Source organism: Daldinia decipiens, assembly GCF_022478715.1.
Source record: "Daldinia decipiens strain CBS 113046 unplaced genomic scaffold F4813scaffold_41, whole genome shotgun sequence".
Classification (NCBI taxonomy): Eukaryota; Fungi; Ascomycota; class Sordariomycetes; order Xylariales; family Hypoxylaceae; genus Daldinia; species Daldinia decipiens.
The window spans coordinates 16,945-42,815 of NW_026054584.1; the positions used below are offsets into that span (position 1 = coordinate 16,945).

The 25,871-nt window shown below is 45.7% G+C and overlaps 8 protein-coding genes and 1 non-coding gene across 9 annotated transcripts; 4 read left to right on the forward strand and 5 right to left on the reverse strand.

Moving 5' to 3' along the window:
- Positions 1-1,478: 1,478 nt before the first annotated feature.
- On the forward strand, positions 1,479-3,124 carry F4813DRAFT_236834 (uncharacterized protein). The gene has a single exon (XM_049239972.1). The coding sequence runs from the start codon at positions 1,777-1,779 to the stop codon at positions 2,800-2,802; it is 1,026 nt and encodes a 341-aa protein (XP_049095893.1). The 5' UTR covers positions 1,479-1,776; the 3' UTR covers positions 2,803-3,124.
- On the forward strand, positions 3,125-8,111 carry F4813DRAFT_236835 (uncharacterized protein). The gene is made up of 4 exons (XM_049239973.1): positions 3,125-3,421; positions 3,504-4,251; positions 4,303-7,788; positions 7,859-8,111. Exons 2-4 carry the CDS (start codon positions 3,528-3,530, stop codon positions 8,014-8,016), a joined length of 4,368 nt encoding a protein of 1,455 aa, XP_049095894.1. The 5' UTR covers positions 3,125-3,421; positions 3,504-3,527; the 3' UTR covers positions 8,017-8,111.
- Positions 8,112-10,145: 2,034 nt separating this feature from the next.
- On the reverse strand, positions 10,146-10,247 carry F4813DRAFT_t132. Its single transcript has one exon. It is a non-coding gene; the product is annotated as a tRNA-Arg (tRNA).
- A 197-nt stretch (positions 10,248-10,444) lies between these two features.
- Positions 10,445-13,593, reverse strand: F4813DRAFT_372554 (P-loop containing nucleoside triphosphate hydrolase protein). Its single transcript, XM_049244704.1, is given in 4 exon segments — positions 10,445-10,995; positions 11,051-12,192; positions 12,246-12,946; positions 12,958-13,593. 3 exon segments carry the CDS (start codon positions 12,864-12,866, stop codon positions 10,869-10,871), a joined length of 1,890 nt encoding a protein of 629 aa, XP_049095895.1. The 5' UTR covers positions 12,867-12,946; positions 12,958-13,593; the 3' UTR covers positions 10,445-10,868.
- A 49-nt stretch (positions 13,594-13,642) lies between these two features.
- F4813DRAFT_372555 (general substrate transporter) lies at positions 13,643-16,384 on the reverse strand. The gene is made up of 9 exons (XM_049244705.1): positions 15,786-16,384; positions 15,620-15,729; positions 15,436-15,564; positions 15,297-15,379; positions 15,204-15,243; positions 14,425-15,148; positions 14,233-14,362; positions 14,112-14,178; positions 13,643-14,058 (listed from the first exon to the last, which is right to left on the reverse strand). Exons 1-9 carry the CDS (start codon positions 15,860-15,862, stop codon positions 13,931-13,933), a joined length of 1,488 nt encoding a protein of 495 aa, XP_049095896.1. The 5' UTR covers positions 15,863-16,384; the 3' UTR covers positions 13,643-13,930.
- Positions 16,385-16,422: 38 nt separating this feature from the next.
- On the forward strand, positions 16,423-18,700 carry F4813DRAFT_372558 (cytochrome P450). The gene is made up of 7 exons (XM_049244706.1): positions 16,423-16,707; positions 16,766-17,319; positions 17,366-17,636; positions 17,699-17,981; positions 18,042-18,276; positions 18,335-18,497; positions 18,582-18,700. Exons 1-6 carry the CDS (start codon positions 16,636-16,638, stop codon positions 18,489-18,491), a joined length of 1,572 nt encoding a protein of 523 aa, XP_049095897.1. The 5' UTR covers positions 16,423-16,635; the 3' UTR covers positions 18,492-18,497; positions 18,582-18,700.
- A 1,282-nt stretch (positions 18,701-19,982) lies between these two features.
- Positions 19,983-21,820, forward strand: F4813DRAFT_236923 (uncharacterized protein). Its single transcript, XM_049239974.1, has 3 exons — positions 19,983-20,167; positions 20,327-20,662; positions 20,840-21,820. Exons 1-3 carry the CDS (start codon positions 20,083-20,085, stop codon positions 21,364-21,366), a joined length of 948 nt encoding a protein of 315 aa, XP_049095898.1. The 5' UTR covers positions 19,983-20,082; the 3' UTR covers positions 21,367-21,820.
- A 1,562-nt stretch (positions 21,821-23,382) lies between these two features.
- Positions 23,383-23,992, reverse strand: F4813DRAFT_372564 (uncharacterized protein). The gene has a single exon (XM_049244707.1). It carries the CDS (start codon positions 23,832-23,834, stop codon positions 23,451-23,453), a length of 384 nt encoding a protein of 127 aa, XP_049095899.1. The 5' UTR covers positions 23,835-23,992; the 3' UTR covers positions 23,383-23,450.
- Positions 23,946-25,532, reverse strand: F4813DRAFT_393088 (kinase-like protein; the record flags this gene model as incomplete). The annotated part of the gene is made up of 3 exons (XM_049247370.1): positions 23,946-24,086; positions 24,161-24,493; positions 24,543-25,532. 3 exons carry the CDS (start codon positions 25,530-25,532, stop codon positions 23,946-23,948), a joined length of 1,464 nt encoding a protein of 487 aa, XP_049095900.1.
- Between the last annotated feature and the right edge of the window lie 339 nt (positions 25,533-25,871).

A 25,871-nucleotide genomic window follows, 5' to 3' on the forward strand; every position in this document is an offset into this window, starting at 1 on the left:
AGCTCTTATCATGTTGTATGCATGTATTGTAAATTGCGGCTGCCCCGGAGCTCTCATTCGTGGCTGCGTGTTTGTTCTCTCTTATCGATTGGCTCCCCAGCCCTGGTGATCCATCTTATTATTTCGTCGTATGGAACGCGCTTTCTCATCAGATTGATCAGATCATATGTATGTATGTGCATTTAATTGTGTACCTAACTTTTACTTTTTCCTGCCTTTATGCTATCTCTCATCTCTGGGTATTTGAGGATAGGTATTCTTAAGAATATTACGTAGGTAAGAGTTTGATCTTATATGTTGTTGAGATATTTTCCTTCATTCTCTTAATTCCTTCTTTTCGGCGTTGGTGGTATTTTCCCTTGTTCGGGACATCTAGAGTTGCATACAGGTATGTACCTATGTATGTACAAACCCAGACTGCCAGAGAAGGAGTGCGGAGACGCGAGGGAGCAGGGATTTATAATTGGGTGAGCGGGAAGACAGGGATTATTGAGCTCGACATTGTGTGGAGGGGTTTTTTTCCCTCGAATTTTGTATGAGAGCCCTGTGACTGGGTAGATTATGGGTCTGGACCTGGTCTAGTTCAATATGTATTCTGTCCCCAGCGTACCCCCGTCTGGATCGATCGTCACTGTTACGGAACGACTCCTCTTGGCAGAGAGCTGCTGCCCTGCTGCCCTGCTGCTGTTGCCCTGCGGTATGTAGAAGGCAAGAAGGCGAGAAGGCGAGAAGGCGTGAAGCACTGAATGTGGGAAGAAAAGTGGCAGTGGCATCCAAGACGTGCAGTAACGAAAACGGGCTAATCAGTGTCTCCATTCTCCATTCTCCATTTCTAATGCGATGCCCATGTTGCCATGGAAAGTAGGTACGATGTCCACAGTCTTAGTGCGAATCCTTATTGGATATTTACCTGAGGTACAATACAATTCATACAATTCAGTATGCTTGAAGAAGTCATCGTCATCGCATCGGTCCTCACCTGCTCTTTCGCTCCTCTCTTTAGTCTCTCGACCCTTCCACCTGAAAGTCCTGTCCTGTCCTGTCCTGTCCTGTCCTGCACCGGTGCACCCTTCTCTTGCCTGCCCCTTTCACTTTTTGATTTCTTCGCTGTTTCCTTTCCCGTCCCCTCTTTTCCCTCATTCTATCTTATCTTATTCCCATTTCCTTGGTGCTACATATTTCCCCCTTGCATCGCATACCTAAGGTGTAGTTTTCGCATCAGCCCGCACCGTCGCATTCACTAGCCTTATAAACCCGTCTCTCATCAGCATCACCCAGCTTCCAATGTATCGCTAGCTATGATTTAGACTAGAGTTTCGCCCTCTGAACTAGCCTTGTTGGAGCCTGCATCTGTCAAAGCAGTCTTCTTGCCGATGCGCATATCCTTTGCGACAAAGAACTACTGTAGACAAATACCTAGCCTCTAACCTAAATATTTTGGCCTCCCGAATCACGACAACGAGATCCAACCCGTACTAATAGAACGATCGCACACTTTCTTCAGCTATCTTGGGGAAGTATCTTGGTCAGATTTACTTATCTATTTGTAACCGAACTTCCTCTATTTTCTCCGCTGCCGAATCCCAAGGCGTCAGCCTCTTGTCTTACCCCCGTCACGTCGCACACAAGTTACGATGAGTTAGGAACATAAGACAATTATAAAATCAGCCACCGGTCCAGCGAAGAAGGAAGTGTGTAAGTGGGAGAGAAGAAAGACAGAGAGACAGAGAGAGAGTATGTGAATGACGAGAAAGCGAGCAATTGGATGTTGAGAAGATGGCATCGAATGGGTTTCATGCAACTGTCCTCCACCACGTAAACGACGATAATCATAGCGACGACGGTAGAGACGGCAATTCGAATGGTGCTACTCCTACATCGCAACTAGGATCACTATCAAGACCAAGAATAGGGCCTAGAAATATTAACAATAATACCGGTACGGGGATGAGTACGGGGATGGGGATGGGGATGACATATTCAGATACGCTAGGACCACGTTTCTCCAATTCTACTAATTCTATCGGCAAAGGCAACGCGAATGACCTGAACCTTGACGCCAATACTGATTCCAATCCTATTACCCACGCAGCCGCAGCCGCAGCCCAGGCTCAAGCTCAAGCGCAAGTACCAACCCACGTAAATCAAGCCGTTCGCGGCCACGGCCACGGCCATATCCACACCCACACCTACAATGGGCACACTGGTGCCGGTTCAAGCAGCAGTACCAGCAACAATAGGAATAGCAATAACACATCTCCGACCATTACGGCTTCGACGAAACCACTAGATTTTCGTCAGCCCGCCGCCACTACTATTATAACCAACAATCATAATCCCACCACCACTTCTTCTTCCTCATTCCTCCATTCTCCATCGCCAAAAAATAACTTGTCTGTCGCATCCATCACGACTCCTGCATCGCCTACATCGAGATCGACGACGCGACCGCCACCCACTACAACCACTTCCCTCGCGCATCCTTATAGTAACGCGTCGCATCAATTGTCAACTTCTTCATCGACACTGTTGGCGCCCTCATCTTCTTTACCTTCTCTGGCTCCTCCGCCGGGAGCCTTGAGCTCAATTATGGCATCATCGTCTGCCATGTCGTCTACGAATGGTGCAAGTGCATCGCCGCTGCAGCCTCCTAAGACCTCAGGCCATCTCTCGCCGCCTGATTACCATCAACCATCCAGAGAAAAAGCATCAGGGAGTTTTTATGACCCGCTTACCGATACAACCAGGGAGAGGAGAGTTTCCGACAACTGGTCCAAGCAGGTGCAGGTAAGCTTTAAATAAAAAAAATATTCTACATTCCCACTCTCAATACCCGAACACAACTTTTAGAGCCTTTTAAGTATTTTACATTATGTTGGCCGAATGTGTCTTAACATATTTTGACACCACAAAATCTTAAATATGGGTTATTAGCAACTCAGACCTTCTCTTATATATTCATTCCAAAGTACCTACATAAGTTTGCTTAGTGGCAGTGCGAGCATCCATAACGTTTTGTTCGGTGTTCGCCCCGGGACAAGGAACATCATCAATCAATTTTTTTTTATTGCAACCAATCTTCCATTAGGAATCATCGACATTTTTCTTAACTAACCTTGGTCCCTTTCAGCGATCTGACCCATATGATTTCTCGCAGTCCAAGACGGAATATTATAATGGTTACGGCTCACCTTCACCTGTGAATGCAAAATATCCACGAAGCCCGCATTCACACTCGCACCCCAAAAACGACGGCCGACCGACCAGCCCTTCCAACAAAGCCCTTAATTTGGGTTCTCCCCCCTCGCGTCACAACCGTACTGCACTAGATTCCATCACATCTACCAATCGCAACACCTCTTCAACACCGGCACCGTCACTGCCATCAATATTAAACCCGGAACCAACTTCATCATCAAATGTACGTGATTAGTAACGTTCCTTTGTATTTATCTAATACTAGTACGATGATGATAATGAATGCTGACATCCCCCTTTTTTAGACCCCTAGCCGTGCAGCAGAGCTGATGTCCTTCTCCAACATCCTTTCCAGCGCCGAACCTCTTCCGAAGCCTAGGGCTCCCATCATGACGGAACTTAAAGAGAAGCCAGCTCGCAAGAGCAAAGGACGCGAGTCAATCTTGAAGGACTCCGAAAGTAGTTCTAGAAAAGACTCGCGTCGCGCGTCTGCGAACCACGCGAAGGAAACCCCTTCAAGAGCCCCAAAGAGGCAGGCCAATGGCCAGATCAAGCCAAAGACCCTCTCGGCCGACAAAGAAAAGAAGATCCAGAGTCTGCTTGACCAACTTGATGCCGAGATGGAAGATGTCGACCTATCCGAGCTCGAAGCCGAAGAGGAATTCTTCCATGGACGTTTAAAGAAGCGTAGGTTAGATATTGAACAGATGGAAGATGATGATCACGTTCGTCGAAGAAGAGACCTAGCCATCTCGTTATCAATCAAATTGAATGAACATGCGAGCTATGGCCGGCGTCGATACGACACGCTCCACTACGATGATGCCTTGCAAGAAGTCCGAGAACGCGAGATTTACGCCGAGAAAGAGCGCAAGAAGGACATGCAACGTAAGCGACGTAGAGAAAAGTCTATGCAGGTCACCATCGAGCAAAAGAAAGCGGCTTTAGAGAAGGCGCGTGCTGCCGAAAATGACGACGAGCGAGCGAAGTGGCTACGAGACGCGGAACGTGCCAATAAAAAGGCGCAGCAAACAAAGCTGATCTTGCAAAAGGGTATAAAGGGTCCGGCACGCAACTTGGCACCACTTGAGCTAAATCTAGAAGGTGGCACGATGTCGACTTTCCAGGCGACCGATCTCGAGGCTGGCTCTAAGAGCAAGAGCAAGGGCCGTAGTGGCAACCGTCCGAAGAAGTCGAAGGAGCAGAAACAGGCAGAGAAGGATTCGGCTATTGCCGCTCAAGCTGCTCTAGATGCGGGCGAAGAGTTGCCTAGCAAAGAAGAGACTAAGATCCGCATAAAGTTAAGCAAGTCGTCGTCCAAGGAGCCCAAAGAGAAGGAGAAGGAATCTAAGGACACCCCTACTAAGGACCCGAAGGAGAAGGAAAAGTCTGTCGAAGAGCCTCTACTTAACCCTCTCGAAGCCAAGTTCCAATCCAAAGGCTACAACCAGATCTATGATCAGATCTGGCGCGATCTCGCACGCAAAGATGTTCCAAAGACCTTTAAGTTGGCGAGCGATTCATATGGCACGAAGGCTTCGAATCTTAAGAAGACTGCTATCTTGGCTTCGAAAGAGGCTAAGCGTTGGCAACTTCGTACCAATAAAGGCACTAAAGACCTCCAGGCTCGTGCAAAGCGTTGTATGCGCGATATGATGGGCTTCTGGAAGCGCAACGAACGCGAGGAGCGCGATCTTCGCAAGGCAGCAGAGCGTCAGGAACTTGAGAATGCTCGTAAAGAGGAAGCCGACCGCGAAGCTGCCCGCCAGAAGAGGAAGCTTAACTTCCTAATATCCCAGACAGAGTTATACTCACACTTTATCGGCAAGAAAATCAAGACGGACGAAGTCGAGCGTAGCACTGATAACCCAGATATCGCGCCGGATGCCAATGCTGCTCCTAAGTCTACCGATGTTGATGTTGGAGAACCATCGGGTCCTGTCGGCAGGAAGGTTACAGATTTTAAGAATCTGAACTTCGACGCCGAGGATGAAGAGACACTAAGACAAGCAGCGATGGCAAATGCTCAGAATGCTATTGCAGAGGCACAGGCGAAGGCGCGGAGCTTTAATAAGCCGGACAATGACATGGACGAGGACGGCGAAATGAATTTCCAGAATCCAACTGGTCTTGGCGATGTGACGGTCGAGCAGCCTAAGTTGCTGAACTGCCAACTCAAGGAGTACCAGCTAAAGGGTCTAAACTGGCTTGCCAACCTCTACGAACAAGGCATTAACGGCATCCTAGCAGACGAAATGGGTCTCGGAAAGACGGTTCAATCTATCTCTGTTATGGCCTATCTCGCCGAGGTCCACGATATCTGGGGCCCGTACCTTGTAGTTGCGCCTGCCTCTACTTTACACAACTGGCAGCAGGAGATAGCCAAATTCGTTCCAGAATTCAAGGTTCTTCCGTATTGGGGTACTGCTGGAGACCGAAAAGTGCTCCGCAAGTTCTGGGACCGTAAGCACAACACCTACCGTAAAGACGCACCTTTCCACGTCTTGGTTACATCGTATCAGCTTGTCGTCTCGGATGTTTCTTATTTCCAGAAAATGCGTTGGCAATATATGATCCTCGATGAAGCGCAAGCTATCAAGAGCTCTCAAAGCTCGCGCTGGAAGTGCCTGCTTGGGTTCCACTGTCGTAACCGATTACTTCTTACCGGTACTCCGATCCAGAACAATATGCAGGAACTTTGGGCCCTTTTACATTTCATCATGCCTTCTCTATTTGACTCGCATGACGAATTTAGCGAATGGTTTTCTAAGGATATTGAATCACATGCCCAGAGCAATACGACGCTTAATGAGGACCAGCTTAGGCGGCTGCATTTGATTCTCAAGCCGTTTATGTTGCGCCGAGTCAAGAAACATGTACAGAAGGAACTTGGCGACAAGATCGAGCTCGACGTGTTCTGCGAGCTTACTTACCGACAGCGCGCTTACTACAGGAACTTACGGAACCAGATTAGTATCATGGATCTGATTGAGAAAGCGACGCTCGGAGACGATCAAGACTCGGGTACATTAATGAACCTCGTCATGCAGTTCCGAAAAGTTTGTAACCACCCCGACTTGTTCGAGCGTGCCGATACGGCGAGTCCCTTCTTCACTGGTTACTTCGCTGAAACTGCTTCATTTGTACGCGAAGGAAATAACGTTGCGGTTGGTTATTCGACTCGCAATCTTATTGACTACCAGTTGCCGCGCCTTGTTTGGACCGAAGGTGGTCGGTTGCACAAGGCCGGGAAAGACAACGAGAAGGCGGGCTTTAGGAGCAGATACCTAAACCATCTTATGAATATCTGGGCCCCTGAAAACGTACGCGAAAGCACATCTGGTAATGACGGGTTTTCTTTCCTTCGATTTGCCGATGCCAGCCCGCAAGATGTCTACAAAGCTAGCCATCAGGATGTATTTTCGCGAGCTGCGGACCTAGTTAAGAAAGAGAACCGACTTGGCCGCATGAATGTGATCTACGACGAGCCTGGCGAGGAGAACTATACCCCTGCCCACGCCCTGTTCCAGATCACGGCACGTTCGGATCGGAAACCTCTAGCAGAGATCACGACCGGGGGTGTGCTCGATAATCTCATGAATGTCTCCCGGGGGACCTGGCGAGATTTGGGTCTAGGCCGGCTTGAGCAAGCAGCTTTGCCCGGTGCTTCCGCTCCGCCTATACAGGTTTCATGCGAGGGTACCCGAGCACCAACCGCCGAACGTGAGGATATGCTGTTCAACATGAAAATGCGAAAGATTCTGTACGGACCTAACCAGCCGGAAGAAAAGGCTCTTGTTTTGCGGAATGTCCCAATCGAACGATACCCGTCACCCGCGATGCTTCCTCAGCCTGATAACGAGAAGCGGCGATTCACAAATATTACCGTCCCTAGCATGCATCGTTTCGTCACCGATAGCGGAAAGCTTGCCAAGTTGGATCACCTGTTGTTCAAGCTGAAGGAGGAAGGCCACCGTGTGCTCCTATACTTCCAGATGACGAGAATGATTGACCTTATGGAGGAGTACCTCACTTACCGCAACTATAAATACTGTCGCTTGGATGGTTCCACCAAGTTGGAGGATCGTCGTGACACCGTTCATGATTTCCAGACACGCCCTGAAATATTCATTTTTCTACTATCGACTCGTGCTGGTGGTCTGGGTATCAATCTTACGTCTGCCGATACGGTTATTTTCTACGACAGCGATTGGAATCCTACTATTGATTCGCAAGCTATGGATCGTGCACATCGTCTCGGACAGACTAAACAAGTCACTGTTTACCGTCTCATTACTCGTGGGACCATTGAAGAACGTATTCGGAAGCGTGCGATGCAGAAAGAAGAAGTGCAGCGAGTTGTTATCCAAGGAGGCGGCGCTCGGGGTGTTGACTTTAGCGGACGTCGCCCAGCTGAAAATCGCAACCGCGACATTGCTATGTGGCTTGCCGACGACGAACAAGCCGAGCTCATTGAGCAGCGTGAGAAAGAGTTGCTTGAAAGTGGCGAGCTGGATAAAGCAACGAAGAAGCGGGGTGGTAACAAACGAAAGCGGGAAGCTGTCAGTCTGGATGAGATGTATCATGAGGGTAAGCCAAGCTGTCTACTTATATTATCACTTGAGCCTATCAAGGTAAATTACTAACCGTATTCTTACAGGCGAGGGTCATTTCGACGATGGTAATAAACCTTCTGGCACTGCTACTCCAGTCGAAGTCGGAGACACGAAAGCTGCAAAGAAACGAAAAGGGGGCAGTAAGAAGGCCAAGACGACAAAGCAGCGACTTGCCATTGCTGATGGCGAGATTGATATTTAACCCGTTGCCAAGAATAATCGCTTGACATATGAAGACGGGAATAGCGCTTCTCAAAACAGAAGTTTAGGGCCGAGGGCCTTGTACAAAATAAGAGGGGTGATACGGCGTTACGTTGGCATCGATTTTACGTGCAGGGCAGGCTCTCGGCGGGAAGAATACATACAGAGATTCATAGAGCTTTAGTTAATCGTCATTTTTGCAAGGAGAGGAGGGGGGGGTGGTCTAAAAGTCGTCGTATTAGGAGGTTAGACTTTGCAGCCTGGAATACTCTTCCGAACATATCTTTCTTTTTTTCTGTGGACAAAGGCCCGTTGTATCGTTGTAGGATTACGATTAGAAGGGCAGACCTCGTGGAATCTACCATTGCACACGCACGCCTACTTATTAAGGTGACGAGCTAAAATGGCAATAATAAATGCGATACTAGAAGCTTTATGTCCAGTCTGTTGCTCAAGTGAAATACGTAGCAATGAATTTATATTTACTGAAATCATCAAGGGGGTTAAAAGTGTGAGCTGATAAGTGTCAGATTGACCACTTGACCAAAAGGTAATACCTACCTACCTATCTTGTAATGTCATAAATGTCATTACTTCATATATGCGACAATAAGTACCTACTCAGCCTGCTTAGCCTACCTAGGTAGGTATATGCCTAGGTTACTAGAATGCTGTAGACCTTGTTATACATCAGTAGAATAGGCTACGCCTTTTCTACGCTCACAGCATCTACCCCCTTTTTAAAAAGAAAATAAAAAAAGGTTCTCATCACGTCTCATCCTTGCACGCGTCTTTCTTCTCTTCCTTTTCTAACGAGCTATTATCGGCTTTTCTCTTCTTATTCTCTTATTTTTATTCACCCTCATCCTCTGATGAAGTGGTCAGAGAGGACTATCATTTCCTTTGCGCCTTGTGGGATGAAGGGCGTAGCAGCCCGTGGTCGGGATGGAGATGTCTTGGGTGATGATGTCTTTAGGGATGCTTTTCAAGTAAACATTGAAAAAGTAAGTGGCTGTGGGATATCGTAGAGGATCAATTGTAAAGGGAGATGATGCGCCTAATATTAGCTTTATACGTCTTGTGTATAACTAAGGCCTCTCTAATAAACTATGTTCCTTAATTATACCTCCTGGACTACTTCTTCGCCTTATTCTCGACGCTTAGACTTTCCAACCACTCAGTCAGTTCGGCTTGGTATGTTTCCGAGCGGCTACTGTTTAGGACACATCAAAAGATATTTGGGATACATCCGAGGAACATCTTTAGATCGGGTCGTAATCCAGGGGCTGAACTGTCCCATATTTCCCTGGCTAACCCGGAATAAGGGGAGTTATGTAAGGCAAGCTCAAACGCCGAATACTCTTCCTTGTTACATGCGGGGTTTTTATGTTTGTTAACATGGCAAGCCGAATATCTTATTGGCAAGAATGGATCAGCACCGTGTCCTAGAAAGACAGAAGCAGTCCCAGGGATCGTATAGACGAGCGGACCATTTTTCAACAGACTGACTAGAAATGTTTCCCCATTTTTCGACATGGAATTGATATCTACATTTTACACACCCCCTGAGAGCTTGTCAACAATCGTATGATGATCTGCTTTAACAGCCTCGTCTAGCCACTGAGGGTTTTGCTGCCAAAGACGGGGTTGAACAAGATCGAGCAGGTACTCAACAACTTTAGGACTGACTCCTCTTTCAAGGGCAAGGTGAGCAAAATACCGCAGATAGTCTGAGTTGGTGAGTAACTCTTTTAGAAGGTTGTCTTCTCTAAGCTTATCAACTTTTATGGCTAGGACAGCGGACATCATTTTCGGACTTCCATCTACGATCGCTTCCTCTAACGGCTCGTACCCATCAATGTATCGAACAGGTTTATACATTCTCATAACGTGATTGTTTTGCTACTATACATAGACTATAGGCAAAGTTAAGTATTCACTACGTATGTGCACCAATTTACTTGATAAATCTTCCCGTCGATAAGGTTGTTTATTCCATGGTTAGATCCGGAGGTAGAAGTAGATAAAAAAAGTCGGAAAATAAAAAATTAAATAAATGCAAAGTGACGAACACGACGAAAATGAATGGGTTGCATTGGTGGGCATTGTTCAATACAGCATCAAAAAATATGACCACCCTGGGGCTCGAACCCAGAATCTCCTGATAACTTATCAAACATGTTTTATCATGTTCGGTCGTAGTCAGACGCCTTACCATTGGGCCAAGCGGCCTTTAGTGCTTGTTGAAAATTTGTTTGCCATTGGCATATATATAGTAGTTCGCGCGGGGGAAATGTCATGGGAATAGCGTGTCTTAACATATACAGACCTATAGAAGTACCTACCTAGGAAAAGGTTACCCCTTTAGTAATTCATCAATTATAAAAGATATTAGCGTGTAGATTTTCAAGAGTTGTAATAAAATGTGATTCGCTTTATAATATAATAATATTGGTGGCAGTAGTAACCGCAGCTCATTATCCATCATCTACATAGGTATATACAAAACCATACTAACCTAGATCACATCTGCATACCATAGTCGCATATCTAAGGACGGAATTTTTTTTTTAAATTCATCTAGTCTATTCCTATTTGCGAAATCGCAGCCCATGTTCGCGCCGGCTCTCCGCGGTTCCTGAAAGCCTCTTTTGAAAGCAAAGCTTTTTAATTCAAGGCTGTTGCGGCTCTATGCCTCGTTTGCCCAATCTATAGACCTCCGAGCCGCGACCTTGTATGTACGTATGCGCTCTCCTTTTCCGTACCACCTTTATAGTACGATCATTACTCGTAAACGAGAGCATCTCTGCATAATTAACCGGGCTAAATGGGAATCGTGGAAAATGGCAGATCTTAAACTGCACCAGAAGCCAACATCTTCTTGCGCAGGTAATTCTTGTACTCTCCTATCGAACCATCCCACGGCTTGATTGATCGGTTTTCGCACACTAAGATTTGCTTTGCAATCTTGTCGAGCAATCTGTTATACCTGTTAGCAATTTTTAATATACATTAGGATCAAGGGCGATTCTTACCTGAAGTCGTGAGAAACGACAATTACACCACCGCTAAATGCCTCAATAGCATCTGCTAAAGCATCGATGGAAGGGATATCTAGACCATTTGTAGGCTCGTCAAGGAGAAGCATGTTTGGCGAATCAATAGCGAGCAGAGCGAAGACGATTCGGCTCTTTTGGCCTTCAGACAGCGTGCCCATCAGCGCAGTTTGAACGGGACCAGAGACTCCGTATCTACCAAGGCATTGTCTCCAGTATTGGTAATCCTGCGATTTATCGCGGTACCTATCACGGACAAAGTCTAGAGCACTCTTGGTAAGGTCAAGCTGCTCGGCGCTGTGTTGAGAGTACAAGCCAAGCTTTAGATGAGTGTGGCGACGGACGGATCCAGAGGTCGGGGAGAGTTTTCCAGTCATTAGGCGCAGTAGTGTACTCTTTCCGACACCGTTGGGGCCGACAAGGGCTGTTCGGGAGTCCATGTCGAAACCGAGGTCGATGTTGCGGTACAGGTCGTCCTTGGCTTCACCCGAGTACGAAAACGTGACATCGTCAAACGACAAGACGGGAGGGGGTAGCTTGTCGACATCTGTGAATCTGAACTTGAATTCCCTCTCTTCCTTGACTTCCTCGATGAGGCCATCGGCAATCATCTTGTCGAGAATCTTCTGTCGGGACTTAGCCTGTCGCACCAAGTTGGCGTAGGTACCTGCGCTAGCGATGAACTCCTTGATGTGCTTGATCTCCTCCTGCTGCTTCTTGTAGGCCGTCATCTGATTGGTCTCTTGTTCCTTGCGGGTCTTGACGTAAGAGTCAAAGTTACCACCGTAGTACATGAGCTGTTGCTTTCGCATGTCAATCATGGTGGTACACACTCCATTCAGGAAATCCTGAGAGTGAGATACGAGAATCAGCGTACGTTCCCACTTCTTCAGATATTCCTCAAGCCACACGCAAGCTTCAAGATCCAAATGCGCTGTCGGGTCATCAAGAAGTAGCAAGGTAGGCTTAACGAAGAGCGCCTTAGCAAGGGCAACACGCATACGCCAACCACCAGACATGTCCTTCGTCTTCTTGTGAATGGTATCCTTGTTAAATCCAAGACCAGTCAGGATAAGGGAGGCTCGGGTGGCGAAGGTGGAGGGATCCATCTTATCCATGTGCTGTTGCGTTCTGTTAGCATGAATTAACTGAACTGTATAAGGGGCATGTATACTTCGTAGATATCCATCAGCACGGGGCTGTCGGGGCCCTCATCCTCAAGCAGTTGCTCTGCTAGTTTGTCCAGACGATCCATCTCCTTTTCAGCTTCCTTAAGAACCCATTCGAGGGCACCCAGGTCAGAGGGCGGTGCACCCTCATTAAGGAGGTAAATGTCGACGTGATCAGGAATGGGATACTCTCGCGCAGCAACAGCTTTAAGTAAGGTACTCTTTCCGCAACCGTTCTCACCCAGCAATCCGTATCGACGTCCGAATGAGAGTTCAAGGTTGGTTTCGTTAAGGAGGACGCGGCCGTGGAAGGTTAAACTGGCGCTGATGATCTTCACGTCTCGGCTGGTGACCACGGATGCCAGGACACCAGTGGTGATACGGTCGGAGAGACCATGCTTGTCCTTTTGGTTAGAAAGTGCCTTGACCTTCTCCATCTTGGCATCGTCGGTCGCGGGGACATCGTCGAGATCAGGAGGGTCATCGCCAGCGACGGAGCCAGCAGCGCTGGTGCTTTGGGATGCAGCCTTGGAGCCGGCCTTAGATCTGGAGACAAGAGTCTTCTTCTCACCCTTGCCATCGGCAGCCTTCTTGGCGAGTCTCTTTTCCTTGGATGCGGAAACCATCTTGAATATCGGATTTTGTGATTCTACTCCTTTTTCTTTTGTCTATCGCCGACCGTAGGAAGCAGATGCTGATGCTGATCTGATGCTGATCTGATGCTGATCTGATGCTGATATAGATGCAGATGACGATAGAGATGACGATAAGTAAAAGCGATTGAAGAAATCTACCCCGCTTAGGCTTTTTTTATTTAATTTCCTGATAGCGACCACAGACACAGGTCGTTGAATATGATCACAAGCAAATGTGACCGATTAAACGAGAGAGTTGAATAAGTAGGTTTTTATCAAAGGAGGAAAAATGGTAAATGGCAAATAGTACCTAAATGGCCTATGACCTTGGAGAACAATAGGAAAAAAAAAGATTTATCCTCCGTAATCTTTGTGGTTGTAAGAAACAACGGTCCTTGTGCAAGTCCTGGTCCTATCTTTCTCTTTCAGCCTGTGCACTACTGTGGGCTGTGTGGGCTGTGTGGCTCGTTGGGTTAGAGGTGGCATTGTGGGGGTTTTAATAGTGGAGCTAACAAATTTTCGCCCTTTCACAAGGAACATGGTAAAAATCTAAACAATAGCGTTCGTTGATTCCGGCAACAACCTTAACCTACCTATTTACGTGTAGCTGCCTGAGGCTATGTATGAAGATAGTAGGTAGTATGCACTATGTAATACACAGTATACATAGAATTATGTACTTCCTACCGCCATAAGTTTTAATGATAGTTCCAGTGGTGGGGGCGGGGTCCGACATGCACCGCTTTTGTCTTACCAAATTCGCTGACGTCAGACTTTGAAACTTGAAGGCATTATGTAAGTCTATATTAGTTAAGGAAATATTCATCATACTGATACATATGCTGATATCCAGAAGGTATGTATCAATAGAACGAGCATTAGCCTCGACGTGTTACCCCTGAATCAGAGTCGCGATTCAGAATCGAGACATAAACAACCCTATTAGATTTTAAAAGAGAAAAATAAGCACCTGATTTCTACCATTGGTTTAGCCTGGGTAGGCATAATTGCCAGTATAAGAAAAAGATTATTCGAGGAATCTCAGCAACCCCTATCTAATCCTTTTTGCCTCCAACTTCCAAAGTTTCGACGGCGACCTCCTCGTCATTAGATAACTTGGCACCTCCATTGTAAAACACTTTAACATCTCCAAAGATTTCATCAATCTCTTCTAACGATTTTCCTAAAAGTTGTTAGCTGTCAGTGTGTTTGTTAGTAGTACCGATGGATGCATACCTCTTGTCTCGGGATACGCAAAGGCAAACACTAGAGCGCAAAGTGCATTGGTGAGGATGAATAAGATCTATCACCGAGTCAGTAATAGTAGTTACATCTTGGTGAATTACAATAGTAATACATAGTATTTCCATCCAACCGCTGCGAGTGCGATAGGCGAGCACTGTGTGATGACTAGACTAATAGAGTAGTGAATGACCTGGATCAAAGCGTTCGCCTTAGCTCGTAGCTCGGTAGTGAAAACCTCAGGACTGCAAGAGAGATCATTAACATGAAGAGGTAGCTAAACTAGGACCGGAAAGATAAGACTCACGGAATAATCCAGGTCATCGGGCCAAGGAGAGCCGAATAGTTTGCCGAAACAGCAAAGATGCAAGCAATGAGGCCCCTTTGCGCCGAAACATTTGTGGGAAACCCGGGACGTGCCGGATAGACTGCGGCGAGGATAGTAATTATCAAATAACAAAGGGAGAGGAGAGCAGAGCTCGTTATTAATATCTTCTTTCGGCCGATGCGATCGACGAAGAAGAGAGATGCCAGGCAAGCCACAGGCGCGACAGTTCCGTAAAGGCCACTGACGAGAAGCTGCTCATTCTGATCAAACTGGAGAGTTGCGTATATTGCTGTTTGGTAGTACTGGACGAATGATATGCCCGATAACATAGCAGCTGCCCATACGAACGATCCCACGAAAAGGCGTTTTCGGAATGCCGGAGTCTTCAAAAGGTCCGCCCATGATAGGCGACCTTGGGCCTTTCTCTCCTCTTCGATATTTACTTGGATAATGGTGAACTCGGCGTCAACCCACGTATCGTTAGACCCGTCGTAGTGGTAATTGCGGAAAGCTTGCTTCGCTTCTTCGTGGCGGCCCTTCAAACACAACCATCTTGGGGATTCACTGATGAATAAAACTCCGAGACCAAGTAGAACAGCCGGGACGCCTTGGATAGCAAATCCCAGTCTCCATTGGTTGGGATTGCTCCATTTACCTTCGCCAACTCCGGTCCACAATGCAACGAAAAATCCCCAGGCGACCACTTAACTCCTGTTAGCAAAATGATAATACTTGTTTCTTAGGATTCCACGTCTTACTCATCTGATTCGCTGCTGTGATCTTCGCGCGTTCGTGTGTCTGTCGATCAGTAAGTCAGTGCTCCCCTGAGACATCCCCTGTGATATATGTACCTTTGCAATTTCGGCACCGAAAACGGGAGCCACGCCTGTAACTGTTCCAACCGCAAACCCGACTAAGAGGCGGCCCATAATGACTAGATATCAAGATATTAGGGACATTCCATATCTATTCAATTTTCTCTATACTCACGCATAGCGACATGGGCAGCTCCAGCCATGAGCGCCGAGCCGATGACACCCCATATGCATCCGAACGCTATGGCCTTTCGTCGGCCAAACCTGTCGCTGGTAAAACCAACCAAAGCACTGCCAAGCCATGCTGTAGCCACGTATCAGTATAAGAGAAGCACAAAAAGACATCAATATTGTATCACCTCCAGCTTGGTAAACTGAGACGATTGCTCCCCGGGTGGCAGCATCCGGCTGCCCGAAGTAAACCAGGAAGGACTTCAGTGCCAAACTCGGCGTAATTATTCCCGAATCGCTTGGGTTCCGTTAGTATTGAGTGGAAAGAGCTTCATCGCGGCTATAGTTACTTACTAGCCATAGAGAAAGCCACCTATTCCGAGGAATAGAGAAGTCAGAAACGGCTTGCTTAGTAGCGGCTGATTCTTCATAGTTACTACGAAGCAAGATAAGGAGTATTGAAGGTGCACTGAGGCCCTTCGTTCAGATTAGAGGGCATACATGGGTTTAAGTATCGCCGCATCAGCTTGAGGATAGGACATCTAGGCCTGAAGAAATCCGGGGTTAGTATCCGACTACTTGGTTCATGGGATCCGGGGATGGGTCCGCCAAGGGTCCAGGGGCGGGGTACACGAATCGAATCCAGCTGTTCTATAGCGTAGACTACCCCTATTAAGTTGCAGTTGCTCAGCTTTGAGCCTTTAACCTGGTCGAGTCTCGTTTCGAGTTGCTTCTCTAGTCTTTCTCATACGAATTAATATTATATATTATGAAACTGGCTACATGGAGAGGCAACTTTAGAAATGTTGCTTTACAGGCTTTTCGCCCTCTTACTCAGGGAAAGTATTAACTAGCACTTATCTTCATAACTTCGAGTATTCTCGTAAGGCAAATAGGCGTGAGTCTGTATTATGATGCGTGCCTATAAAATAGGATAGATTACTAAACCAAATACAGCTCCTATTAGCGAGGGTCTAGTCTTCATCTCCGCAAAGCACATGGGCGTCAAATTTGGGGGAATATCCACATTAGGCTTCCCCGCCAAGGTCGGCAGTTTGAATAGAGACAACTAGCGCAGGAGGATTCTCGGTAATCCATGTTGGTATTTCTGCGAGGGGCGCCCTCTGCATATTAACTGGTTTCTTTATACGTCGGGAGTTGCACGTTTGAGGACTATGGTCAGTTCTTGAGCCTCGACGCCAAAATGTACGCAACAATTCTTGCTAGTATAGGCTTTGCTGTGTCGCTTTCTTACTTAACCCTAATATTCCCGAGAGTAAGCAGCTTATTACAAGAAGTTTTAAGGGGATGTTTAACTAACATGATTCGAATAGTTGTTGCAAGAATGGAAGATTTATGCGCATCGCAAAGAGCTTCCTCCGGGCCCGAAGGTTATCAAATCTGGCCTTCGAAAGCCATGGCTATGGTTTCGAGAACTAAATAAAGAGTATGGTGATGTAGTCTACCTCCAGATGGGCCCAACACCCACCATAATACTCGGTTCAGCTCAGGCGGCATGGGACCTCTTAGAGAAACGAGGAGCGAAGTACTCTTCTCGACCCCGCTTCATTATGGGTGGTGAACTTCTGTCAGGGGGGATGAGAGGCCTTATGGCGCCATATGGATCTTTCTGGCGGCGTTGGCGGAAGCTGTTACATAGCGGGTTTATGAATCGTCAAAGTTTAACTTATCGACCTATCCAGAGCTTAGAGTCTAAAGTTCTTATGTACGATTTGCTCCAAACCCCTCAGGCCTTCCGGAAGCATCTCGAGCGTTATGCTGCTTCGGTTATCGTTACGGTCACATACGGACGAAGAGTCGAAAATGTTGATACCGATATTGTTGTGCAGCGCAATGGCGAGTCAATGGACCGCCTTACACAAGTCAAGTAGGTTTCTAACCCGTTCTTTCATACTATTACTTACATTTTGTAGTATTCCCGGTAAATATAAGGTAGAGCGATACCCAGCTCTTAAATACATACCTGGCATGTTTGCACCATGGAAAGCTCAGGTCCTTAAGCAACGACAGAAAGACATCCAATTATACACGGAACTTATGGCCGAAGTTAAAGATAGGAATAATAAAGGTACTTTGCCTGCATGTTTTGCCAAGCACCTACTAGAGGAACAAGAGAACCTTGGAATTTCGGATCTGGAAATTGCATACACCGCAGGCTCTCCTTTTGGTGCGGGGGTAGAGACAGTAAGTCCATCATGTTCTTCTAAAGGCTGTGAAAGGTACTATGCTCATGTAGGATGATGTAGTCCGCAGGCTCACTCGCTAGTTTTTTCCTCGCTTGTGTCAAGTTCGGTTCACAGTTTATTCCTAGGGCACAGGAGGAACTCGACAAGGTAGTAGGAAATAGCAGGCTTCCAACATTCGAAGACTTACCCCAATTACCATACGTTAGAGCAGTTGCTTCTGAGACGCTACGATGGAGACCAGTAGCTGTGCTAGGAGGCACACCGCATGCCAGTACCGCTGATGACGTGTATAAGGGAATGTTTATTCCTAAGGGAAGCACAATCATTGCACCCCTATGGAGTAGTAAGTACGCTGGAGATTCTACTGCAGATAATCACATTAATACTAAGACTGGATCCGTAGTTCACCTAAACGAATCCGATTTCCCCGATCCAAACGAATTCCAACCTGAACGCTTTATAGAAGAGCGTGAGTATCCTGGCACATTTGGTCATAGTGCATTTGGTTGGGGAAGAAGAATCTGTCCTGGCATGCACTTAGGTTCTGCGTCTGTGGAACTCAATATCGCACGAATACTATGGGCTTTTAATGTCAGTCCCACAGAGGATGCAGACGGAAACGACGTCGATGTGGACATGTAAGCAACTTGTATTCACGTTAATTCAATAACATTAACTATACTCATACCTCTTTAGATTCGCCTTCTCGGATGGCTTCAACTCCAGTCCGCTTCCGTTCCCTTGTTCGATAGAACCCCGATCCGACAACCATGCGAAGGTTATTGAGCAAGAGTTTCAAGATGCTACAGAGTCCCTAAAAACATATACCGCGGTTGACAGCAAAGTATCTTGACGAGACGTGGGTCATCCATCTCTCATCATGCTTCGGGAGAAGTATAGAAGATAGAAATATAATTGGCTATGATGCTTACTCTTAGACTAGACGAGGCGTATCTACCAAGCACGGGTTTCGATGATTGGAGAGGTATTCCAAACCCTAAGGCTGTGGAGTAACTAGACCAATTGAATCTCATCCTCATATTTAGACTTAATAAAACATGATAAGATCAAGTACTTTATTCTTCTCATTATCACATCTTAACTCACTTCTGATATATAGCTTCATGCAGAACAGAAGCAGTAAGTATATGGGAAAGTTGATATACAATTGATATATGGTTCCGATGAGAGTTTGGGATGTTCTAATAAGTTGAGATATGGAGTAACATATTACGATAGAGTGTCTAATAATATCCAACAAACTCATACTCAAATACATCCATCGTACCTGAGCTCATATAACACGAGTATCTAAATATGGGATTTGAAGGTAAAAGGATTATGAGTGAGATTATACTCATACCCACACCTACGGGTAATCGGCGAACAGGGATCTACAAAAATGTGTTCGAGTGAAGCTGTTGAAGTGATGGGGCGTCCTGTGGTTTATTAAACGATCTATCATTTCGTACCAGCTAACCTCGAGGCTGGTCATTGGCTATCTGCTTACATAGAGTCACATAAGAAAATGTGACATCCGGTCTCTATCCGGTCAAGCCTGAGTGACCGCATCATGTCACCCAATTAATAAACCAAATCGGACTTAAGCTCTTAAGAAATTTATTATACCCGCTGTAGATATGTTAATATACCTACGAAACAAAGACTCGATGAAATATCTATTTAGCTCTAGATATATAGGCGTTATCTAATGTATATTTGCATGCTTTCGTTCGTTTATAGTTTTGCTAGAGTTTTGAAAAACACCAAATATTGACATCCCACGGCAATATGACCCGTCTTTTAACAATGTAGCCAAGGGCGGGAGGGCCGCCCACTGCCAAGCTTCTCCATTCTAGAATGAGACGCGATTGCGCCTTTGCTGGGACGACCCAAGCTTTCACAAGCTTACGTAGTATTCGACTCATGTATATATCCTTGTCCGACCCAAAACTCAGCTTCACCAGATTTGGACTTGATAGTAACTCGTGCTGACACCATAAAGAATAATTCGACGAATCATGTTCTAACGAAGCCTTCTAGAAATTCTATATCCTATCTTACATAAGAGTTGATCGGCAATTTGACTGGGGGTTCCACAACCTTGACTTCACTCGTCCATTACCCCTGACGGTTTTGAGGGTTCCCTCATGTGTTTTCTTTTTTCTTTCGACCCCTCGAGCCCCGGGCGCTCGATGCCGTCTGAACTGTCTGCTCTCAATTTCTTCTATAATTCGATCCATCGAGCGTACCTTAAGGATACGGCGTATCAAAGCTCTACCCTGCCTCTATCGTATACATATATTATACATATATTATACATACCAACCAAATATAAAGCTTGGACTCCAGCGGGCCGTTTCCATTCCCATCCGAGATAGGTTTCGCAATTGCTGGCGACAGCAATCGGTTGTGTCCCTTGGGGTGGGAGCAACGCATACAATATGCGCTCTCTTACGAACTGGCTGATTATTGCGTGCGCTGCCCCACCACCTACATTAGCACAGGATGATTCTCGTCCCAAGGAAAGTAAGGATATTTTCATTATATTCATCTTTTGGAGCAACATCCGGATTTGTTGATTCGCTTTGAGGTTGCTGGAACATCATTATCCTTCCGTTACCTTTGAAATTATATAATACCCTCATCTAAACTGCCTGTTACCTAAGTTAACATGAATGGGAGTAGATGTCGTCCTCGCAGATTGTACTGGGTCGCAGAACTCAAGTCAATTATCATCTGAGGTCTCATACTTCAATCACTCTCCAAATGACCAGCCAAGTGACATCGCACCCGTAACCGACGGGCAACATCGCAATTGGGCAAACACGACAACATCGGCATATTTTACCGACACAGGGACGACATTCAAAGCTGTACTGGGAGAGCGTGGCAACATAGGCGACTACGCAGGAATAGGAAACAACGGTTACGCGAACTTCTCTTGTTGGCAAATGGAGTCAACGTACTTGTATAGTCATGACGGCAAAAACTGTTTTGCGGCATACGAGTGCAATCACCTGGGTGAGTTTATTTCTTTACTTCAGGCATTTCATTGTATACGTGAATCATTCTATTACCTCGAGAAATATAATAGCTCGCTACTTTTGGATGCGCTAGTTACCCTTGGTGGGTTGAGATAGAATAATCTGATAAACGCCCGTGCCTTTACACATGTCATACTAACCCAGTGATCTTTAGCATCCCCCATCCCTATCCCGTCAGCATCACCTCCCGCATCATCATCATCATCAACAGCAACATCGACTCCGGTAGCTAGCTCAGGGCTATCAGTAGGCGCTATAGTTGGCCTTAGTATCGGAGTAGCCGCTGGGGCAATACTAATTGCAGCTATAGCTGCTTTCCTACTATGGCGACACCGGCGTTTAAAGAAACAAAGTGAAGCCGCTGCTAGTCCCCAAGATCCAAGGCTGGAGGCCGGTCAATCCGGAACACCAAAAGGGCCACCACTAACGAATACAATATGGCAGGGGCCAGGAGCGAGGGAGTTAGAAACACCACAAGTTTACCATGAGCTACATAATATTAATCGCCCCGTCGAGATTCAAAGTGTCCTTGTAAGAAGCGAGTTGGATGGATTTACTACAAGGGTAGAGCTTCATTCTCATGACTTACCTCCTAGATATGAATTTGGGAATCCGATATCCCCCGAAGCCTACGGATGCAATAAAGGGCCTATTTATCACGTTAATGGCGTAGAAAGATAGGAAAAGCGAATTTCTAGGATGGGTTTAAAAGGGGTTACTATTCAAGGAAGTGATTACTTCTAACGGGCACATTAGTCTTCTATGAGCACAGGATTCTAGGCTAAGCTAAAATGATTTCGTAGGGGAATTCACAGATCGGCCTACAGTTTAGCGTGGAATATTGAGGGAGACTCAAGGGAGTATACACTTCTATCAGCGGTCTTCATCGAAATATTTCACGGGTCCTAAACTGATACATCCAATCCGCCTGGTCCTGTAACGGGTAACGGGAGCGGGGATTTTGGTCATGAACCGCCAGAATGCCAACATATTCCCCAGTTACATAGTCTGGGCCATGATTTGGGGGAAAGGGATATGAAATGTACGTAGAAATGATCTCATGAGAATTGAATCGAGAAAGCTCTCCAAGCAACTCCAAAAGCCCTCACTCATGCCGTGTTACGCAAACCTTGGTTATCCATACCCCTTTTTTGATTAGTAGATATGCTATAGTCCAACTCTTACTTTCAGCGCTCTCTCTATTGCTCTTGTTGAGGCATGTCGAAACTTTCGGTGAAGCCCCCAGGAACAAATTAATTATGCATATCTAATCTCCGCTGATATGACCGTGTGACACTTAGACACTTAGATGATATTCTGCTGGATCTTACTCAATCATAAGAGCAGCTGAATTGTTGCACCGCATGCCGCTTACCTGCTTACCTGCACTAATATAGGTAGTCACGCTCTTATGTGCGTGCTAGAAGCGAGTTACCACACGTCCATAAACGAGCTGGCACGATTTATTTGTTTGTAGTTGTTTTCCCCTCGCTTCTGATTTCTGGTTGTGGTGGCGTATGTATCTGTGCGGACGCATAATTCCAGCTATATGTGATGCAAGTGGCCGGAAAGAGGGAGTTGGGGATATGTCTAACTGGCACGAAAGAAATTAATTATGGATATCCCATGGTCTCCTTTTACTTCAGGTGGAGAAATACCAATATCCCCCATTTTCGTTACGCCAATAACCTTGAATCGGTCTTCAATAGTGATTGTGTTTTCTCCGAATGTAACTACTAAGGTTCTTAGGGTTATAACCCACCAGAGGACAGTAGCATGCGCCAAGTTCATGAACCCATTAGGGGCCTTGAGGAATGGGAAATCCAGGCAATCCATGATTTAGTACTCTCATATAGGTTTGAGGGGCTAGGTATGCGTAGTAATTTTTATACCAACCAAAATATTTAGTTAATAAGAATGTTACCCTAGATCCATATCGTTATTATCCTAGTAAATATTCGCACGGAAATTCAAGAGCCAAAATCTTGAAGATCAGAGAAAGGTTGTTGATATGTACTTTAAGAATTCCGTCTCAAGTTTCAAAACGCTACTAAAAACATATCATAAATCTAGGCTCTGTGATCACGACCCTGAGAAAATGTGGCAAAAGGTACCTACCTAATTCAGTAGATAATAAATGGCTTTTGATATATATTTCTATTTACCTAACAAAATTCGTAAAATTATACGTTCTATTATCGTACATGACTTTGTCATTGTGGCAGCATTGTAGTTTGATGCTCTAAATTTTCCTTTCATATTGACAATGTAGGATGTTCTTTTTAGATTATATGCTTAGAACGATCTCGATATCAAACCTCATTGTATTAGATTCGTACAAATTTCTCAATCACTTCGTCATGTTCAGTCATCGGTAGCATTCGGTAAATCCTATTTTTCTCTTAGAGACGAGTTGTAGGCTCGAAGAACTTACTGCTTCTTATTTTAATTAGGTGTAACTCCGTCAGAAAAGAACGAGTGCCTGGTTATGTAGGTAGGTAGCAATATGCGTTATATACGTGTTCCGAGTCTTGTTATTAAATTCAACCAACACAAACTTCAAGAAATGAGATCAGTAATATGAAACGCCGATACACAACTTCCCCGGAGAACCTTTATCGTGAATGAACCAGGCTGGGGGGTTGTATTCAAAGGTATTTTCAAACAATTAGGTGATCGACTTTTGTACGGTCTAAGAACTAAAATATGTGTATTCGTTTTTGAGTTATAACAAACTCTAGAATACTATGTCAACGTCATACTGCCTAAAAAATAGTCGATAGAGCTGGATGTGCCCACCATGACACATAAGGAGCCCATAGGCAGAATGTAGTTCCCAGTGTTGTTGGTGTTTCAGGTGTTACCCAGACTCGGGGATTTGGTTTTTTTTTTTTTTTTTTTTTTTGATAATGTAGAATTGAATCTGGTTTGATCTCGAATTCCGGTACCGGCACCTTAAGCTGAGACCTAGGATATTCACAAGACTCTGCGGGATATCTTCCCCAAATCAACAATTGGGGGTTGAATCCGCCTACCACGTCTCGTTCTTCGCTTGTCATAAGCCGAATGACTTTTTTCTTTATGTCGTGGCCCTCACAAATCAAATAGATATGACCATATAGATTGCAAATGCCCGGTCCTGAACCCATTCGCAAGGTAACATGGAAATCGTCAGGGCCTGTTACGCGTTTACCCTTAACCCATCCGACAGTGCATGTAGGGTGGGCATCAGATCTACATATAGAATTAGCAATCGTTATCTAGCTCATGTAGTATTTAACATACGCCATCCATGCGTAGCTTAGGCCACATTCACTGGTAATGCGTCTGACTATGTTCTCGATTGCCTGCAACCTGTCTTCTTTACTTCTCTTCACGGAATTTGGAGTAGTCCAGATGATCTGAAGATAAGCATTAGTTATAATATAGAACTTGCCAAGTCTGTATCAGTGTTTTCCTTGCGCGTTTTCCTAACCCAAGGATGTGACGCGACTGTCTTTATAGTGATACGATCTTCTGGGCCATACTTTAGCATCCTCCTCAAAAGATCGGCTAAGCCTAGCACATATTCTCGAGGATATCGATACTTGATAGCTTCCGGTTGCTCATCTGTAAGCAAATTGAGATACCTAGTTTGCTCACATCCAAGTATTGCTTCGAATATATCTGAATAATCAGACCCTTCAATCAACTCTGCCCTGTCCTCCGCGAATTCATCTATATCCGGAGTGTCGGGTTGCAGCTCGGTTTCAACTGTAGAGTCTTGCATACTCAGTTGAGTTTTTAGGTCGCGGGGGTGGTAGCGGCCCTAAGAATAACTCAAATCTACTGACCGTAATACTGAACCCACCACTAACCACATCCGCGAACAACGGTGAACCTGTCCTAACTTCGAATAAGGTGCATGCCAATGACCATATGTCACTATGGGGTCCTAAGGTCCCATAACCTTTTAGTATGACTTCAGGGGCTGCATCTATTTCCGGAATGCCAGTTGATATAGGGGGGGTTGTCGTGAAGAACGATTCTCCGAAATCGATGATTGCGATAGACTTGGCTGTTAAAGTCTTAGCCCATAATTCGTTTGCAGATGTCACGCAATATTTTGGGGCCCTAGGTGTTAGAGGCTGGCCAGACACAGTCTCAACATCGAAACATTCCGGCACTCCCATAAGACCTAGAATTTCATCCCGATCTAGATCATCAATACCTTCAACCTCCATGAGGATGTTGGCTGGTCTGAAGTCTCCGTGACATATTCCGTGACTATGGAGAAAACGCATGGAATCGGCGATCTGTCGACATACGCTTCTTGTGTCATTATGAGTCTGTTCCTCGTAGTCCATTTTGAGCAAACGCCAGTTCTCAACCGTCGAGCCAAGAAGAGGCATTACGAGACATGAATGGCGGCCATTAGGGCCCACGAGCGAGAATTGTTCCAAAGGTAGTAGTATGTGGTTTTTCTTGAGCTCTGCCGGTGAGCAATGATGTCGTAGATAGCTGAATATCTTTTCTTCCGTGCCTTTAGCAGACTGGTTAGCGGTCATTATCTTGACTGCCCTCCACTTTTCTAGCAATATATCACGACAGAGCCAAACGATTCCAAACCCGCCACTGCCGAGCTTGTGGACAACTTCGAAACGACCATTAAGGATATCACCAATGTGGACTGGATAATATCCGCCCTTGTTGTACATCTGGACATTTTCAATATTTGGCATGTAATGGAAAGGCTTGTACTGAATTACTTCGTCGCTAAGTGTCGCATAGAGCCTAATAGAAGAGGCCGCCTTCTCAGCAGGGTAAGCCGTGGCTGTCGGGGAAACGGTTTCCATAGTGCAAGACATAGTGTGAAGATTGTGCAGTTCTCCAATCCGAGATGTGACCTTCTTAGAGAAGATGCGTGGTTCCTTCACCACTGGTCCTGGGAAGAAATTTTCTTTGTATTTATGGTAGAAGCTGAAAGGTCGGTGGACAATGCGTGACAAAGATTCAGAGAGCTTGTCATAACGCGATTGTTGGAAAATTTTCAATGCAAGCCTCTACATACCTTTTATATTTGTTGGTAGATCAGGTGCCTTAGGTGTGGTGAATTGCTTCAATGTTGTCCCAAGGTTGGTTTTGGTGCACCCTACAAGTAGATGGGCAGGTATTTAGGTATATTGTACCTAAGGTACCTTGGACGT